At 36.5% G+C, this 18,835-nt stretch overlaps 10 protein-coding genes across 10 annotated transcripts; 7 read left to right on the top strand and 3 right to left on the bottom strand. All coding sequences in view use genetic code 12, as the record gives it.

The window, feature by feature from the left end:
- Nucleotides 1-93: 93 nt before the first annotated feature.
- DASC09_054050 (uncharacterized protein) lies at nucleotides 94-1,299 on the bottom strand (the record flags this gene model as incomplete). The annotated part of the gene is made up of 1 exon (XM_064999004.1): nucleotides 94-1,299. One exon carries the CDS (start codon nucleotides 1,297-1,299, stop codon nucleotides 94-96), a length of 1,206 nt encoding a protein of 401 aa, XP_064855076.1.
- A 224-nt stretch (nucleotides 1,300-1,523) lies between these two features.
- On the top strand, nucleotides 1,524-2,346 carry SBA1 (Hsp90 cochaperone SBA1; the record flags this gene model as incomplete). The annotated part of the gene is made up of 2 exons (XM_064999005.1): nucleotides 1,524-1,545; nucleotides 1,664-2,346. The coding sequence occupies 2 exons, from the start codon at nucleotides 1,524-1,526 to the stop codon at nucleotides 2,344-2,346; spliced, it is 705 nt and encodes a 234-aa protein (XP_064855077.1).
- A 383-nt stretch (nucleotides 2,347-2,729) lies between these two features.
- DASC09_054070 (glucose-6-phosphate 1-epimerase) lies at nucleotides 2,730-3,626 on the bottom strand (the record flags this gene model as incomplete). The annotated part of the gene is made up of 1 exon (XM_064999006.1): nucleotides 2,730-3,626. The coding sequence occupies one exon, from the start codon at nucleotides 3,624-3,626 to the stop codon at nucleotides 2,730-2,732; it is 897 nt and encodes a 298-aa protein (XP_064855078.1).
- Nucleotides 3,627-4,967: 1,341 nt separating this feature from the next.
- Nucleotides 4,968-5,978, top strand: DASC09_054080 (uncharacterized protein; the record flags this gene model as incomplete). The annotated part of the gene is made up of 1 exon (XM_064999007.1): nucleotides 4,968-5,978. One exon carries the CDS (start codon nucleotides 4,968-4,970, stop codon nucleotides 5,976-5,978), a length of 1,011 nt encoding a protein of 336 aa, XP_064855079.1.
- Nucleotides 5,979-7,468: 1,490 nt separating this feature from the next.
- DASC09_054090 (leucine-rich repeat domain-containing protein) lies at nucleotides 7,469-8,434 on the top strand (the record flags this gene model as incomplete). Its single annotated transcript, XM_064999008.1, has 2 exons — nucleotides 7,469-7,682; nucleotides 7,854-8,434. 2 exons carry the CDS (start codon nucleotides 7,469-7,471, stop codon nucleotides 8,432-8,434), a joined length of 795 nt encoding a protein of 264 aa, XP_064855080.1.
- A 2,411-nt stretch (nucleotides 8,435-10,845) lies between these two features.
- Nucleotides 10,846-13,239, top strand: DASC09_054100 (leucine-rich repeat domain-containing protein; the record flags this gene model as incomplete). The annotated part of the gene is made up of 1 exon (XM_064999009.1): nucleotides 10,846-13,239. The coding sequence occupies one exon, from the start codon at nucleotides 10,846-10,848 to the stop codon at nucleotides 13,237-13,239; it is 2,394 nt and encodes a 797-aa protein (XP_064855081.1).
- Nucleotides 13,240-13,588: 349 nt separating this feature from the next.
- Nucleotides 13,589-13,792, top strand: DASC09_054110 (uncharacterized protein; the record flags this gene model as incomplete). Its single annotated transcript, XM_064999010.1, has 1 exon — nucleotides 13,589-13,792. The coding sequence occupies one exon, from the start codon at nucleotides 13,589-13,591 to the stop codon at nucleotides 13,790-13,792; it is 204 nt and encodes a 67-aa protein (XP_064855082.1).
- A 525-nt stretch (nucleotides 13,793-14,317) lies between these two features.
- On the top strand, nucleotides 14,318-14,818 carry DASC09_054120 (uncharacterized protein; the record flags this gene model as incomplete). Its single annotated transcript, XM_064999011.1, has 1 exon — nucleotides 14,318-14,818. The coding sequence occupies one exon, from the start codon at nucleotides 14,318-14,320 to the stop codon at nucleotides 14,816-14,818; it is 501 nt and encodes a 166-aa protein (XP_064855083.1).
- A 212-nt stretch (nucleotides 14,819-15,030) lies between these two features.
- Nucleotides 15,031-16,110, top strand: DASC09_054130 (leucine-rich repeat domain-containing protein; the record flags this gene model as incomplete). The annotated part of the gene is made up of 1 exon (XM_064999012.1): nucleotides 15,031-16,110. The coding sequence occupies one exon, from the start codon at nucleotides 15,031-15,033 to the stop codon at nucleotides 16,108-16,110; it is 1,080 nt and encodes a 359-aa protein (XP_064855084.1).
- A 999-nt stretch (nucleotides 16,111-17,109) lies between these two features.
- DASC09_054140 (uncharacterized protein) lies at nucleotides 17,110-17,973 on the bottom strand (the record flags this gene model as incomplete). The annotated part of the gene is made up of 1 exon (XM_064999013.1): nucleotides 17,110-17,973. One exon carries the CDS (start codon nucleotides 17,971-17,973, stop codon nucleotides 17,110-17,112), a length of 864 nt encoding a protein of 287 aa, XP_064855085.1.
- Between the last annotated feature and the right edge of the window lie 862 nt (nucleotides 17,974-18,835).

Raw genomic sequence — 18,835 nt, forward strand, 5'->3', positions numbered from 1 at the left:
GATAGATAGATAGATAGATAGATAGATAGATAGATAGATAGATAGATAGATAGATAGATAGATAGATAGATAGATAGATAGAGTATCGAAGATTTATCCCCAATTGGTTCGCCATCTCAAAATATGCCGGTCATCTCCCAATTCCAATTTCTCGCTATAAATAGCGTCTTTGGACTCTTCAAAGTCTCGCTGGCCAATGACCGTGACAAACTTTATCTTCCGCGAGATCTCGTTCAGTTTGGAATAAACACAAAAGTGTTCTGTGATCTGCTGAAGCTCATGGTTGGAACGAGAATCCAGTGTCGCTCGACTTTCTTCTGGTGGCTGTAAGATTGAAAATTCTGTGTTATAGGTATTTTCAAATATTCGATCAATTGAATCATTAATCTTCATTGATGCTTGCTTTTCAAGAACATTCACAAAGTCCTGGTACTGTAATTTACTCTTTTGAGCCGCTGGGGTGGTCAATTCCCAGAAAATATACTGATCCTGTAAGTATATCGATGGTGGCTTTAAATCAACATAGAAAAACTTAAGTCCTGCCTTGACATTCAAACCTGTCTCATCCATTACTAACCTGACTTTGGTAGGGTGTTGGTGGGATACTTTTTGGTGTACTGGGAATCTTCCCAAATTCAACACGAAGAATGAATTTTTCTGTACCAAATCATCAATTATCGATGCGGTATAAAAGTCATGAGCATGGAATTTACTACTATCCTCCTCATCATCATATACTTCCACCAGGAATTTTGTGGTACCTAATCCGTAGGCTGGGGACTCCAACATAAGGCCAATTGACAAATTGTACATCCCGGGCAGCAGCCCAAGGTACACCATCTTGCTAAACTTTAGAGAATTTGACCAGACAATCGACATAGCATTCTGCTGATCATCAAAATGATACTTGTCACTCTGTTGGATGATAAAGTCTTTCTTATGGAAGAAGATCTTGCGATACTTAATCAAATAGTAGATAAGTTCCCAAGAGTCCTGGATATGTTGCGACGCAAACAAGTCATCGACACCAGCAATCTCGCAACCATCGACTAAACCGAGGGCCCGAGCCACAGCATTCCGCGAATGATACCTAATACAATCGAAGCCTTTTATGTAGTTTCTGATCTCAAGGTGGCTGGCCACTAACACTTTGCCAATTGCTGCCCCGTATTCTCCGAAAAGTCGCTGACGGAAGGTGTCATTGTAGAGCGACAAGTAGTGAGTGTTTGCCAGTCTCAACTCCGGGGCCAATTGAAGAATCCTGGTCTCCAATTCTATAGGAAGACAAGTGATTCCCATATTATATAAATATATAATAATAATAAATAATGAGAAATAGTAACAACAACAAGAATATACCCACTGGGTTATGTTACGAGCCCCCCAAGAACCTTCGAGAAGGAAAAAAAAATCACAATAAAAAAAAATCAAAACATTTCAAAGGACATTTGGGCCTTTTCTTCTTTTGTAATTTCCTTTGGAATTCATATTTTATTAATACCATACAAATAACCAACTAAAAAATGGCTACTATTTCTCCAGAAGGTACGTTAATCACCCTTTTGATGGCTTCCCATCTTCATTCGTTTCCCGGCAAAGGCAATTGCAATTCGCAAGCAACAAACCACTTTTGATATTTTCCAGTACTAACTCATAGTTCTAGCTCTTTGGGCTCAACGTTCTAATGCCTCTGCTCCAGAAAAGAATATCATCTACCTTACTGTGAAGGTCACAGACCCAAAGGGTCTTAAGGTTGATCTCAAAGAAGATTCCCTTGACCTTGAAAGTGAAAGTGACTACGCCGCCACCAAGGGTACCCACTACAAATTGCACCTCGATTGGTTTGCCCCAATTGATCTTGAACACTCAAGATACGATGCCAAGAGCAGTGGGAACCACATTTCCTTTGTGTTGCGTAAAAAAGACGCCCAAGAAGAATACTGGCCTCGTTTGACCAAGGAAAAGGTCAAGTACAGATGGTTGAAGACCGATTTCGACAAGTGGGTCGATGAAGATGAACAAGATGAGCAACCAGAAGAAGATCCATATGCCGGTATGGGTGGTATGCCAGATATGGGCGCCATGGGTGGTATGCCAGGTATGGGCGGTATGCCAGGTATGGGTGGTATGGGCGGTATGCCAGGCATGGGTGGCATGGGTGGCATGCCTGATTTGCTGGCCTTGGGCGGTGGAAATGGCGGTTTCGACTTAAGTAAGCTTATGGCTGGTGCTGGTGGTGCCGGTGGTATGGATTTCAGCAAATTGGCTGCCCAAATGGGTCAAGCCGGTGGTGATGATGAACACAGCAGTGATGATGAAGAACCAGTGGAAGAAGTAACCAAATAAGAGAGAAACGTGATGTAATTGGGTTACTATTTTTGAAACGTTAGTTTTTATATATATTCTATTTATTATTATCATTAATATTTTTTTTTTTACTTCTCAAATGTCTGTTCTTATTTTTTCCTTTATAGTGTAAAATAGCTTACAATTCAAATGAAAATTAACTTATAATTTATCACTCATTGATGTAAATTAGCTTGATAGTATCAAAATAAGAAATAATTTACAATTTGTTTATGGAATATAAGAAAAACAAACAACAACTCATAATTCACTATTCGATAGAAAAAAAAAGAAAAAAGATTAAACTTGTCATATATGATCATATATGTCCATGAAAGACTGTTGAATAAAAATTCTAGTCCTTAAACCCATAATAAGGATCCTCAAACAGCCTGGATCTTTATATCCTTCCCATAAGTCAATGTCTGGCTGGCTTTCCAGACGCCTTGTGGTTTCAAAGTAACAAATTCAGAAGCATAACCTGGTTCAACACAAACCATGTGCTTGTAATCGTCTTTTGGAGCAAAATCACCAATGTTCTTAGATTTTTCAATCCATGGGTTCCAAACCACAACATCTGGCAAGTTCACTCTTTTAAGGGTATGGTTTGCCTTACCGCAATAAACCACTTGGATATCTTTGGATTCATCAACTTTTTTGTACACTCTGTCGGTTTCTTGGTGGAATTGGACAGCTGGGGCCTTGTCCTCATATTCTTCCTTCACAACTTGGTCATAACACACTTCACCTGGTAAGTTAGTCACGAGAGTGTCTTCGATATCTGGGGTTCTCAAGTATGTGTGGAACAACCAATGGAAGTCGAATGGCTTAGTGTCGATGTTTTCAATGGCCACTGAGGTTGTCAAGTAATCGGCACCCAATTCGTAATTGACAAACGCACGGAAATTATTGTCACCATTTTCCCATTTACCATAACTAACAGGTTCGGCTTCATCTGGGGTCAAGGCGAATTGGGCAATTGGAGGATTAGAAGATGTCAATCCCAAGAAATCCCAGGTAGAAATACGGGCAAACCCATGGTGTGGCAATTTGTTGAACCCTTCGGCAGCAGAACCGCCAAACACTGGGAAGGCAAGAGGAATCCCCCCACGAACCGCAGCAGAACCATCAAGTTTGGCTCCAGCAGAAAGCCATAATTGTTCTTCACCGTTGATTTTCCAACTGAGAATATGGGCCCCATAGCGCAACACTTTGATGTAAGTGTCAGGGTTATCTGGGAGACTGATGATAACAGAGTCTTCTAATTGTTTAACAGACATTGTAGAATAAAAAAAAAAAGGGGGGGGAATTATTGATGATTTGATGGTTGAAGATACAGGAAATTGAAAACAAATTAATCAATGATGTGTGATGATTATGTATTGTTTATATAAATTTGTACCCCGGAGGCCGGGGCTCAAAGTACGAGGGGTGAGATCATTAGAAGACAAACCATGATTAATAAATGTATATAGGCTAATGTTGATGGAGCAGTAGGTGGAGCAGAGTCATTATCGGTAGACTGTAGTAATTTTGTGTTGTTCTTTCTTTCACACCGATGGGTATGGGTTCCGGGGTCTATTGAAATAGGCGAAACTCTTTTACAGAGACCCCGAAAGAGACAACAGATGATGGGGAGGGGGGGGGGGGTGGGGCGGTTCAAAGTGACGTGACGTAATTGGTTACTAAGCAACGTGGGCCAGGAGGTACCATTGACACGGGACAATGGGGTGTTAAGGTTTTTCTGGCTGAAGACGTCCAGACACCAACTTACTAATCAAAGAGTTAAAATTGCGTAAGTGGTTATGTAATCAAGATTATGTAATATATTAGGTGGCCCTGATTATCTAATCTATTACATAATCTCGATTACATAATATATTATTAACAAACTTCGAGTGAGGGACTACCGCCGCTGTGGTATATTCGCAGGAAAAAAAAATTGGTGATTTTCCTATTTTTAATTTTTGAGGAAATGAAAAAAGACCCCTTCATGTGGTACATTAAGGTTTTTCTGAAAGCCAGCTTCATTTTTTTCATTTTTTTCCCACCACTAAAAGTTTTCATTGGTGGTGGGGGAACAAAGCATAAATTTGAAACCACTATAGTGGCACATATATGTGCCCGCAATTATTATTATTATTATGATTTCATTCACCTGTGGCATTATTGGAGAACGCCAATTTTTTTTTTTTTTTCAATTTCTTTTGAGAATTAGTAATGTTGTAGTACCCCCCACACAGAATGGTTCTATATTATTAATACTATTAATATTTTTGATGCTCATATATCAATCCGTATATATATTTGTATAGCAGCGTATAAATACCTGGCATTAACTGGCAATCAACATAATGTAACCATCATCATTCTTTAGTACTCGTCCAACCGTCGCCCGTCGCTTCATGCAAGATGCTGCAAAAAAAAAAATTCTTTTTTTTTTTTTTTTTTTTTCAATACAAATAAATGAGACTCAACAGCCAGATTTTTCAACTTTTTGATTCGTAGCCCCAAAATTATTATTTATTAGGGTGTCTTTATCCATATACCTGTTCAATTTCTTTTTGTTTTTGTCAATTCTGATATCATCCCTGGTTATTATCCGTCTTCTTTCTATTATTATGTCCTCCAGACCTCTCCGTACTCGCAAACTTTCTCTTGTCCTAAAACCGAATAAGAATCAACAATCAAAAGTATCTAAACATTCGTATAAGAACCGTCACAATAATAAGAATACCTCTGACCCATCCCAACGCACCAGTGGCGACTTAGACTCAATTGAATACATCGATAGAATCCTCAAGTACTACTCTCAATCCCAAGTATCAATCCTTGACGATTCCGAAAATGAGATCGACCTGTTTCTAAGCCAAACCAACGACATATCCTCTCCTTCATTTTTAGATGATCTCCATAATAACAGCTCCAATGGGGATGCCCTTTCCACCAATACTTCTTCAAAATCATTGGCTAACGATGATGATTACAAGTCAGAGCTGACCTCTATCAGCTTCCCTCCATCCCCAGCCGAATCTTTGAGTACCACCACTACATCAACCCCTGCTCCAACTCTTGAAGATTTCATTGATTATGATGATGAAGAGGAAGAAAATGACAATGACAATGTGTCTTCTAAAGCTTCATCTCGGGCTTCCACCCCTCCTCCTCCTACTGCTGCTTCTAGTCCTTCAAGCGATAATGCTCCATTCTACGCCATGGGGTGCTATTCTGCCCCGTACTCTAACCGCAGAGTTCCAGTATTGGACTACAGATGCCATGATAAGCTCAACCTTGCCCTTCTTGAAGTCAATCACCGCCCAAGAACCGTGAGAACCCAACCACAGACTCACCGTGGCTCAGCTTCATTGTCATCAGCTTCATCTCAACTCCCAAATATCCCTCAATTTTCTCCAGATCTTCCTGGTCAAACTGCCACTCCTAGAAGAAATTTGCCTGGTGTCACCGTCATTGATTACAAGACTAGATATTACGAGTATCTACAACACAAATATTCTGCTCCGGTCGCCGCGACTGCGTCAACTGGCAAAGGTCTTAACGGTCCCCTTAATCGTCGTGCAGTAGGAGGCAATGAAATGGTTGGTGGCAGTATTGTTTTGAATGAATTGTTTTAATTGACAATAAATTGTTGAATAATACAATTGAATCGACTCACAGTCATCTGTCAGAGATGCTAATTAACCCGCAGAGCAAACACAATATCATAAAAGTTTATTCTGAAAATGGGGTCGAGATTATCAGATCCTCCTTCCTTCATTATAAATTATCAGATCCTCTGTTCATAATCAAAAACTCAGATCTTGTTCATATAATCTCACATCCCAACTTACATGTCAAAATGATCTCCTATTCTGTTTATCAAAGCAGCAAATTATTATATCCCTTATCTTATTAACTCTTCTTGCATTATTGTTTATTTATTGGTATTTGAAATTTTATCGTTCTTGTATTATAACTAATTATTCTTTTTTTTTTTCTCTTTCCTTTTTACTAATTTCTTGCTGCTTTTGTCATTTGTGTTTATCTTCTTTTCTCTGAAAATTGTCTTATTTCTTGTTTACCATATATTATTAATTTTACTATTTTTTAGCGTTTAGCTCATCTGATCATAATTATCTTCAAAGTAGTAGAATCTTTTAACATGATAGTATCCTAGATGATACACCATAGATTTGGGTATTAAAGCACTTACCCGCGCTGAAAATTTCCTTATTGTGATGGGTCACCTGTAGGTAAGAGTTATTTAGGGTGTTAATATAATCTCTACATTCATAGCAGATCTCAATGCGGTTCTTGCTGGTCATTTTGGATGTATATGCTAGTTTGTATTTCTTTTAGGAACCATGCTGGATCGCAAGCGACAAAAAACTTCAGGAGACCGGTGGCACCAGAATATCATTTGCTAGTTTACTTTACCCTTGCCAGTCATCATAGATATCTATAAATTATGTGTTGCACAAACTAGAGGATCATTGTTTAAATTAAGATACCAACTCAAAGCCGCTGTTGATCCTGATCTTGCTAAGGTTCTGGACCATGTTATTTTTTTTTCTCAATATTGATCGACGGGCTGGCAGATCCACCAAGTCCTCGATTCAAATTCTCAGAAATGGGAAGACTACAGCTTTCAGTGGAAAACTTGCCAAGGTTATTGAAGTACCGGGAGAATATCCGGGATATATTTTTTCTTTTACCTCAGACCAATGAATTACCATAACGTTCCAAGAAAGTTGGTTTGGTAAGAAGAGCCTTTCTAAGTCGGCTATCAAGGCTGCCAATCGTGGATAACTTAGTGTTAATGGACATCTATGGTATATACGTTGATTTACCTATACGTCATTTGGAAATTATATTTAATACATATATCTTATTTACTGGGTTTTTCAGCCCGTGTTAATGGGTCTAATTTGGAATACTTGCTGATTGATAATTGGTGTTATAGGCTCATGCAGTTTTGGGAAGGATACTATTCATGTGATGAAATACGTGATTCCGATAATTTAGGGAATTGTATTGTCAAGGACGAAAGAGCGCAAAACTATTATAGACCTCCCGTAAATTCCCCGAATTGAAAACACTTATTGTGGGTACCACTTCTTCCCATATGTTTGATTGCCGAGATTTCATCGCCCCAAAGTTGAGGGAATTCAAGTTTAGTTGGGACAAAGAGATCGAGAGAATGCGGAACTTCTCGAGTAATCTATATCCAAATTTGGAACAGCTACTGTTGTTATATCGTGGGGACCCTGGTGAAGATGAGGAACATGATGAAAAACGTCTTGATCTTTCCCGAATAAAAGAGCTTAAAAAATTAAAGCGTGCGGAATTTGTCGCTGTTTAGTTAAGTGATTACTCGGTGATTAGATATTGGACTGGTTTAGAGGAGCTACATTAGGAAATGTGTCCTACATTTTTGGCAAGAAGTTCAATACTCTAAAGCATTTGACTTCACTATCAACCATTGATTGCGAATTGATCAATTTTTTGAGTGACCTTGAGATTATTAAAGGACCTTGAGCTTGAAAACCTTGAGGATTTGAAGTTGGATCGCTGCTCATTTACTGAATTTGGTGATTTAGAGAATTGTTTAAATTTGAAATCACTATCCGTTACTGTTTGCGATATGCAGGTAGTTACTACCGATTTCAGTAGCCATAAAAAATTGGAATCTCTCAATTTGAGCCGAAATAAACTACAAACGTTTGAAAATATCAACTCGATTCGTAATTTAACACCACTTAATATTAGCTGCAATAGATTGCAGTCAATAGACAACCCCTTGCTTCTATCAAGGTTGAAAACGTTGGTTATTGGTAACAACGAAATAATGGCATTGGATGAGAATATTGCATCATTAGCGTCTTCTTTAGAAGAATTAAAAGCTGAATTCTGTTGTATTGAACAAATAACAGTTGATTTTTCTAAGTTTGAAAACCTTCAAAGGCTTTCATTGAAGCATGGTTACTGCTACGGCAAAGACGATAAGCCAAAAATCTCTGTCAAGCCGTTTGCAAATATTATCTCCTTGGAATCATTGAATCTAGAAAGAAACAATCTTAATGGCACTTGATCACCAGCGGCATAATGATAAATTAGTGGAGTTGAAATTAGTGTCTAAAAAACTCACCAAGCTCACAAACTGGTAACTATTGACCAACTTGAGAAGTTTAGATACCTCTTATAATAATCTTACTTCTATCGAAACAAGCTTTGCGAGTTTCAAGAATCTTGAAAAATTGTGTTTGCAAGGTAATAAACTCAGCTCATTTGAGAATATCAACAATATTACAGGAATTTTATTTTCAAATCTAGCATACCATGAGCTGCGGAACATTGATTTTCCCTTGAATTATCCTTATTTGCTAAGTTTGGAATTTCGAAAACAAAATGAAAAGTTTGAGAAACATCGAACAGTTGAGTTTGAAAAAGAATAATTTTTCATCGATTGAGCCGATTCCAAAAGGAATCAATGAAACGGGTTTGAGATCATGACAATTATCCTTTCATAAAATACGTTATAATGTACACAGAACTAATCAATATCAGATCATTCATGCGAGGGTCCCAACTGAATTTTTCAGATCCCAAGCTGTTGAAATGTAGTAAGTGTGTGCAACGAACTGCAGAAATATCAATAGGGTTACCCGCGCATTAAAACTACTACACCGCCTATTCTTATGAATACGACTGTATGCTTCCTTTATAATGGTGAAATAACTTTTCAAGGAGAACTCAGTATTATACTAATGATAATTTTTGAATATTTAACGGCCAAAAAAGTCTTGAAAAGCTTATAGCCAGATTAATATTTAGGGGGTAACCCGGCCGTCATCTAATAATCATATCGGTATTGATTTGACAAACAAAAAATACAAGTTGGTTTCGTGGTCTAGTTGGTTATGGCATCTGCTTAACACGCAGAACGTCCCCAGTTCGATCCTGGGCGAAATCAATTTTTTTTTCATTTTTTAAAGCTTGTGCTGCTGGATTGCTCTGTATTTTACAGATTATGAATTCTTTCATCTATAGTGTGTTAACAAACTTAATGGTAGTTGACTGTAACCAACATACAAAAAAAAAAGCTTTTGATTGGTCGAAGCATCATAACCAACGAAGTACTGATATGATAATTATAACTTTGAAGATCAATTCTTATGGTAAATAGAGAAAAGCGGCCAGGCTGTCAATTGGATCCATCCCACCTGTATCCGTCATTACTGGGTGGTCTTCTAGATTCTAGGTATTTGAATGGTATCTGAAAATTGTGGCGATAATTGGCTCCAGCGATCCTGAAATTGTTAAAATTTTCGATGGTATGAAAAGAGCAAAACTAGTATTAAATTGCTAATATATGGATTTGCTGTTATAGCAACACCTCAAAGATCTGATATGCAATTTCTTATATGCTTTAAGTCCTTTCCTCTGTCAATATTTTCCAATTTGCTTCTTCATCTCCAATGGACATGAAAAATATCCCTAAGTATTTTCAAAAATCCTTAAACCTCAATTACAAGGTTTATTTGGGAGACTCTCTGATATTTGGGGTCCCTTTTGTTTGGTGTTGGAAATGAAGAGGCCGAAATGGATAAAGAGTCGATTTTTGAAGCGTATCAGCACTTTTATTGCTTCAGATTGATAATCCTAAGACCAAACTAGTATTGCGATGCAGCGAACTTGAAAATCTTTCGATTGGGTTCTTAACTAGAGCTCCGATAAACATGCCAATGGTGAATCAAACACAGAAATTTATTCCAATGTTCGATAGCTGTAACTACTAGGTAATGAGCCAAGTGATGCGTGTTTGTCTGTAGCCAACGCCTGTGAAAAATTTTCTGCCAAATATGTCAATATTTTGATAGCGATCAACTTGAATCAACATTCTCAACTATACCTGAAATTATTGGGTTACGCATGGGGTGAATGTGACCAAGAGAATTTGAGGATAAAGTCATATTTTGGTCCCACTGATAGTGGTAATTTCTTTGATTCGAATAAAAAAAAAACATTCAGAAAGTTTTAAACTAGCGACTCTTGGAGATTCTATAAATGACCGAGGATGAATTTTGGGAAGAATATTGAATTGTAGTGATCAATGTGAGAATAAAGGTACTATATAGCTCAGATGAATTTTGGGAAGAATATTGAATTGTAGTGATCAATGTGAGAATAAAGGTACTATATAGCTCAGATGATGATGGTATCAAGAAAATAGAACATATATTATATTCTCAAGTATAGATAAATATATGCATCAATTTGAAAAGCATCAGATACTAAGACAATGTGGTTTATGTGTAATATAGAACTGTCATGATGCTTGAGAGTTATACACTCTCGTAGTTGGTGATATACGTCAAAAAAAGAAAGCGGTTACCCGCATAAGCTGCTGGCGATTTAGATCAGGACGAATCCGTATCATAACACAGGAGTCCTTGGCTGGTATTGTGTCAACATAATTGGTTTAAAATATATATTCTGAGAATGGAGTACAAGCACCAGAAACTAAGTGGTTCTGAGGATTCCAGTATTGTTAATAATCGCATTCTGTTCTCAAGTTTACCTGCCGAAATCCACGCTCAGATCTTTGAATTCTGTGATTCTAGTACACGAGCCTCACTATTGAAATTGAGAAGAGAGACTCTGTTTCATTCACACCCTTTCTGGGTAGAGCCTCTAAATGCTACTCTTTTCCGCTCAATAATTTTGAATGAGTTCTCCCCGTCATTGGAATCTCCGTTCCGATTCGAAACAGGATCAGGAAGATTGAAAACTTCAGTTCAACATATACCAAAGCTCGCACAGTACAAGAACTATATCAAAGAGGTGGTATTAGAGTCTCTCTCATCAATGCTGAATACAAAAGTTTATAACGAGGCGCATAAGGTGGAAACATTTTTACGTGAGTTGCCACATTTAAGCAAGCTATCATTGCAGTGTGTTTATGGTGTATCTGTTAATAATCCGCCAAATGTTTTACACGTGACACTTCCTAAATATGTTGAAATTTCGGAGTTATTAGACAACATCAATTGCTCAGTGATTAAAGTCTTGAAGATTAACGATAGGGAGTGTAGGGAAGATCCTAATTTCAATGAGAATGGCTCAATCAATGATGATGATGATCAGGATGATTCCGCTACCACTGAAGAAGAAGTACGAAAAAATTATGGGTTTGCTCAGGAATTTCCGGAATTAAGGGACTTTTGCATGGATATTTATGGATTTGCTACCCTTGATTGTCAAAATTTTATTGCACCGAAATTGGAGGAGTTTCATTTTTTTTCGGACGAACCTACCTGTATTATTAATTTGTCCAGCGAGTTATATCCAAATTTAGAACAATTATCATTGAGTTCCCGCCTCCTGCCAAGTTATCAGGATTGTGCCAGTATCGATTTTTCTAAAACTAAGGGGTTCCAAAATTTGAAACATATAAGATTTTCCAAGATTAAAATTGATAATTTAATATTTGGTTATTGGCTTGCATTGGAGACTTTATCTATAGTGGACAGTGCACCTTCATTGAAGATTGGGAGCGATTTCCAAAAATTGAAGAATTTGAAAAAAATAGCAATCATTAAATGTCAAATCGATGAATTTCCTGATGATCTCCATCTTGAAAACCTCGAGGAATTAAGATTGAATAACTGCCGTCTATCGCATTTGAGCGGCTTAAAAAATTGTTTAAATTTGGTATTATTATCTGCGGAACAAAACAGTATTGAGAATTTCACCACTAATTTAACAAACCACTCAAAGTTGAAGGTTCTTAACTTGTGGGCTAATAAACTTCAATCTTTTGAGAATATCCACTCGATTCCCAATTTGGTTTCCCTAGATATCAGAAGCAACCTATTAAAATCGATAGACAAACCGCTATTATTGCCAAAATTGAGAGAGCTATTCATCAGTGACAATCCTATCAAGAAATTGGATGCAAATATTGCTTCCTTAGTGTCTTTGCAAATATTGGAAGCTGAATTTTGTGCAATCGAGAAAATATCTACCGACTTTTCTGAGATCAAAAGTCTAGCAAAACTCTCATTTGAATCTGTGAAGGGTAAAGGCAAAAATTCAATATTCTCAATCAAACATTTTGCAGACATGTCTTCATTAGAGTCATTGAATCTTCAAGGAGTTGGTTTGGTCGAATTTGACTGTCAATTATTTCATCGGCTAATTTCGTTGAACTTGCTGAAAAACAAGATTACTGTTCTTAGAAATTTGGAATCATTGATCAATTTAAGGCAATTGAATGTTTCTTATAATAGTATTACTTGTATCAAAACGAATTTTGCTCACTTAAAGAATCTTAGCGAATTAGATTTGGGAAACAATCGACTCAGCTCATTTGAAAACATTAACGATATTCCGAATCTTGAGGCTTTAAATTTGGACAGTAACTGTTTACGTGAAATCAGCCCACCTTTGAATTACCCTAATTTGAAAATCTTTTACTTGCTCCGGAACAAAATGGAAAGTTTGGATCATTTATCAAAATTGCAAAACCTTCAAATGTTGGATTTACGCGGTAATAAATTTAAAGTTTTTGACCAAATTTCCAAAGATATCAGTGGATCCAGTGGATCCAGTGTACCGTTAAAATTGAACTTTATGGAAAATGCCATCTATGAAGTGATCAAACCGAGAGAATACGAATGTGGTATTAGAAATGCGCCCTATTCGGAAGACCGTGAAAAATTTTACATGACACCTCCATTAAACTTGATGTTAAAAGACACACAAGATTTGATGATATACTTTGACTGTGGAGCGGTTTGCAGTGGCGGCTCCAAAGCTGATACTGGTCGTTCTCGGCAGATGCGTTTCTTGGATTACGGGCTGAGAAAGTTTTATAATATGGAAGCTATCTAGCGGTAGCTGAAAACTATGTTTTGGACTGACTAATGTTCCCCTCCATCAACTCGGAATATATTTGGTATAGGATTGATCATTTTTTCACCGCTGATCTCGCAATTCAGCTCTGATTATCACCCATTCTTGACCTTGCTGTTGGACATATTTTTTTTTAGTGTAATAGTGATTAATAATGACCGGCATTCAAATTCTGAGAGTGTTGAATGCAAACAAGACTGTGGTATAATAACAGCTCGCGCAAAACAGTTGTTGAAACTTGCAAAATTCCGGAAATACATTAAAGATATGGAATTTATATTGTCAAAAGTCATCAGGAACTCACAAGTTTTAAACTGAGGTTCATCAAATGGAAACCTTTCTTGATGGGTTACCTCAATTGCATCAATTAACATTATTTAATGACTACGGTACACCTATTGCTACACCATTGAGATCCTTGGACATCAAACTTCCAGAATGCTTCAGATTAACTAGTTTATTAGAAAATATTAATTGCTCAGCGATAGAATCCTTGAAGATTAGTGACCCAGTAAATAGGGATGGGCGCTGACTATAAAAAAAAAGTTTCTCCACAACTCCTTTGATGAGGACTATCAGGACAATACTAGTGGAGAAAAAAAAAAAAAAAGAAAAAGAAGGTACTGGTTAGTAGACGAATTTCCGGAATTAAAAGAGCTTATTATGGATACTGGAGACGATCCCATAATGTTTGATTGTAAACATTTTGTGTCTCGTTTGATAGAATTTAGGAATCCCTTTTTGGGAAAGAGAGAATATGAAAATCTTCGGGATTTCTGGCTTCAAATCAATTTCTATGTGTTTATATCATATACCACTTATATGGCATAAAAATTTAATACACATATATATATATTATATCAAACAAATATAAACGCACTTCAGAATCTATTCGCAACTATGAGTCTGCCCAGGTTAGCGATAGCCAGTTCGATGCTACTACTGATAAGCAATAAGTGCACACTGCGGTTATTTTTTTTTTGAGAAATTATCTTAGTACCCCGGTTACCAACCGCTATAATGATATCCATATCTGATTCCCGGTGTGTATACAATGATGGGTTGCAAAGAAGAAGAGCTTAATGGTGGTAGAGGTGTGGACATGGCTAATAATGTAATATCCATTGAAAGTTTGCCCGTAGAAATTATTGAAAAGATTCTTGAGGTGTTTGAAATAGAATTCTTATTCGAATTACGGCGTCACATCAGTTCTCTTGAGAATAAAATTCGGTCAGTAGAGACCTTCATCCATGAGATACCTTATTTGATGCATTTATCATTAGGCGATATCCTTGACATTAATATCCGTATGCCATCAAGAAGTTTGGACGTAACGGTACCTGAAGATGTCAGTCCCGAAAAGTTATTAAGCAAAATTGATTGCTCGATGCTTGAAAATTTAAAGATTGAAGACCTCAATCTTAGGGGTCCATCTTTTGAAGAAGAACATTATGGTTTTTATGACGATTTGTCTGGTGAAGAAGGCTATGAGAACAATACTAGTAGTAATAGCGTGCGAAAGGCAAAACCCCCGTTTGTTTTCCAAAGAATTTCCTGAATTAAGGCGGTTTTATATGTTTATATATCGTCGTGAGCCTTTTGATTGCCAGCACTTCATTGCACCAAAGTTGGAAACCTTTGAACTTTATTGGCTTTACAGAGCCAAAGGCCATGATTTCATTGAGAATTTTTCAATTGACCGATATCCGAATTTAAAAGAATTAGAATTTAAAAGAATTAGAATTTGATATTGAAGATCAAACGGCCGTGATGGACGGGTTTATACACGCATCCAATCCAGACTTCGAGTTTGATTTTTCCGATATTGGGGATTTCAAAACTTTGAACAAGTTGTCGCTTTGTCTGACGTATGTGGATTATTCAAAAATTAGTCACTTGAAATCTTTGGAGAAGCTATATATAGAAGATTGTTTCAATCTTTCACGATTCAAAAACGTGCTCATGAATTTGAAAAATTTGAGAAAGATAATTATCGTTGATTGCAAATTCGATGGATTTTCGGATGACATCATTCTTGAGAATCTCGAGGACTTGAAATTGACTGCCTGCTCATTGTACAAATTGGGAGGTTTAGGAGGTTGCTTAAATTTGAAATCCTTAATGGCGATAGAAAGTAAAATCGAGGAGGTGACTACAGATTTGAGCATCTTTTTGAAATTGGAAAACCTTGATTTGGCAGAAAATAACCTTTCAACATTGGAAAACATTCATTCGATACCCAATTTAAAAACCTTGAATGTTGAAGAGAATGATTTTGTGGCAATTGATAAGCCTTTGAATTATCCGAAGTTGACGGAACTAATAATTAGCAGTAATATCATCAAGGTTCTAGATGACAAGAATTCACCGTTGAAATCTTTAGAAATATTGAAATACCAATGTTGTGGCCTTGAAAAAATATCCGTCGATTTCTCCAAATTTGAAAAATTAAGAGAACTTTCACTTGACTCCTCGATGAATTTTGGAACCTACATTGTATCTATGAAGCCATTTACAAGAATATCTTCTTTGGAAACATTGAACCTCAGTGCAACTGATTTGACAGAGATCGACCACCAGTTATGTGGTGATCGGTTAACTTCATTGTGTTTACTGGATAATGATATTGCGGAACTTAAAAACTTGGAATCATTAGTGCATTTGAAATATTTGGAAGTTGCCCATTGTAAACTTACTTCAATCAAAATGAACTTTTCCTGCTTGAAGAACCTCGAGGAATTATGTTTGCATGATAATAATCTCAGCTCATTTGAAAATATTAATGATATTCCCAGCCTTATTAAACTAAATTACACAAAAACAACCTCCAAAAAATCGATCTTCCTTTGAATTATCCTCGTTTGCGATATTTATTTTTATTTCAAAACAAATTGGAAAGCTTAGATTATGTGTCAAGCTTGAAAAACCTTGAGAGTTTAAATTTGTCAGGAATAACTTCACGCTGATAGAGCAAATTGCCAAAGCGATCATTCCAGGAAGTCTAAAATTGAAAGATGTGAATTTTGAAAAAAATCCTCTTAAAGAACCGATACAAATGAAAATGTTGGAAAACGCTTACGATTCTTTCGGTGTGTAAAAATACCATAAATCGCACATCGAACCATATTTAATGTTGATGTTAAAGGACCGACCAAAGATAGAAATAGATTTTGGTTTTGGAGTGCTTCATAATAAAGGACATACTGCTGATTCTTGGAGGCCTAAATATTGCTGGACTCATTATATGTTTTTAAAAAAAATAATCAATATTAACGATTATGTTTTAAAAAAAAATTAATATTAATGATCATTGTTACGGAGAAATCAAAGATTATTTCAAATAGACATAGCATGGAAGGCAGAAACTCTCAAGAGAGTTTTATATTTATATCAGGACTTATGTGATACATAATAATAGTTTGAAACTTGCATTTCTTAATTGGTACAAGAACATTAATAATATACCCCTTATTTAATAACTATTACATGATGTAAGGATAAAGTTATGTCTATCTAAATATCAATGTTTGTCAAATGAGTGCTACAGATAATAGGTTCTCACATTACTGAGTAAAGAAGAATGAAAGGTTGATCGTATAAAATGAATGAGATTGATGGTATAAAACGACTAGTGAACCAATAAATAGTCAACAAATGAATAAGGTAGATAATAATAACTAATGGAAGCAGATAGCAATGATGATGAGCGCAGATTATAATGATTGAAATATAATGGGTAAAGTATGGTGAATGAGGTGATGGATATTAGTAGTAACGGCAGAAATATAATAAATGATGTGGTGGTAATAATATAGGTTTTTATAATATAATAGTGGTAGCAATGCCAATTTAATTTTCTAGAATGTTGCCAATATTTCTTTTGAAGTTGGCGACATCAAAAACAAAGTCTTCGATGTATTCACGTTCTTCGAAGTCTTTGATTTGATTTTGGAAACTCAAGTCTCCCAAGTATATCAGGAATTGGAATTTCTTCAAGTTTCGAAGATCGTGTTGTTGCTGTTGTTGTTGCTGTTGTTGTTGTTGTTGTTGTTGTTGTTGTTGTTGTTGTTGTTGTTGTTGTTGTTGTTGTTGTTGTTGTTGTTGTTGTTGTATTTCCATAGACTGTTTATTTAAAGTATTTTGGTAGCCTGATTGTTTCCGGCTCGCCGTATCTTGTGGAAGATCATCATCTTCCAAAAGTTTTGAGATCACTGGCATCTCTGGATTGATGTTTTTTGAGGCATAATAAACAGCGTTGCTGGTGATGCGGGTATTATTGTAATCATCACCAGGAGAGTTCAAACTGATGGTGCTTGGAGGATTATTGTTATTTTTCAATTGATAGATATTGTGCTCATTATTGTTGCAGCAGCCCAGTGATTCTGTCAACGATGGCACATTATCTGTTTGGGGATGGATGATCAACTTTGGGACGGCTGATTGTTGGATAATTGGCAGTTTATCATTGTGAATATCATTTATGGAGGTGTTGTGTCCTTTGATGTTGGTACAAGTATACTCGCTGTTGTTAGAGTGCTTGAAGTTGTTGCCCTTATTCTTTATCAGTAATTTTGGAGAGGTGATATCAAAACTGAAGGTTCTTTCCAAATCTTTCAATGCTTGATTGAACATATCGAATTCCATTTTTTGTCGCTTGTGGAATATTCTGTAGTTTTCTGAGATCTTGTCATGGTTTCTTTTTAGAGAGATCATATTGTTGATAATTGATTGATGGGATGAAAAATTTCGGGTAGTGGAGGTAATATGGGGTGTTTAAAGAGAAGGAGAGAAAAAAAAAAAAAATAAGGATAAAGGGATAGATTAAATAGGCAGAGATAAGATAAGATAAGAGAGAGAGAGAGAGAGAAAGAGAGAAAGAGAGATAAATAAGTAAATAAATAAGAGACTAACTATTGTGTGTGGGATGACAAATTAAAAACAGCAACAGATAAACACACCCACCCACGGCAGGCAGGGCGACGAGACAGATATCTTATATGCTTATCTCAAGGCTGCCGATGATAAGTGGATGAAAAATCTTTGATAGCTGAAAAAAAAAAACGTGCAACAATCTGTGGTCAATCGGCCCTAACTTGGGTCGGTGTGCATACAAAACGGGAAACACCGATCCAGCGGTGGGTGGGTGTGTCCATCCATCAATCGATACACAGAAATAACACAGTAAGTATACATGGACCATCTAACATTAACATTGCTCCACAATAGCAATTGATGCCAACAACCATCCTCCCCTCCCTGCACAGTAAATGACACTGGTTGATGTTGTTGTTTGTACTTGTTTGTGCTATCATTCAACCACGGCATCGACGGAGTTGCAGTCCCGTTATCCGTGGGGGCACTTTTTTTTTTTTTTTTTGCCGCCAAAACTCAACAGATAACGGAAGGCACACACACAATTACATTATTATTGTGTGTGTTTGCTGCTGCTACTCAGGTTGTATAGTTAGTTCTCTCTGGTAATTGTAATTATGACGCAGTTTTGGCATCAACCCGGTCATGATAACAATAGCAACCAACAGGAGTTATCGGGAGACATCAATCATATTATAATATG

This window comes from Saccharomycopsis crataegensis, assembly GCF_037102585.1.
Source record: "Saccharomycopsis crataegensis DNA, jcf7180000000087, whole genome shotgun sequence".
NCBI classification, from domain to species: Eukaryota; Fungi; Ascomycota; class Saccharomycetes; order Ascoideales; family Saccharomycopsidaceae; genus Saccharomycopsis; species Saccharomycopsis crataegensis.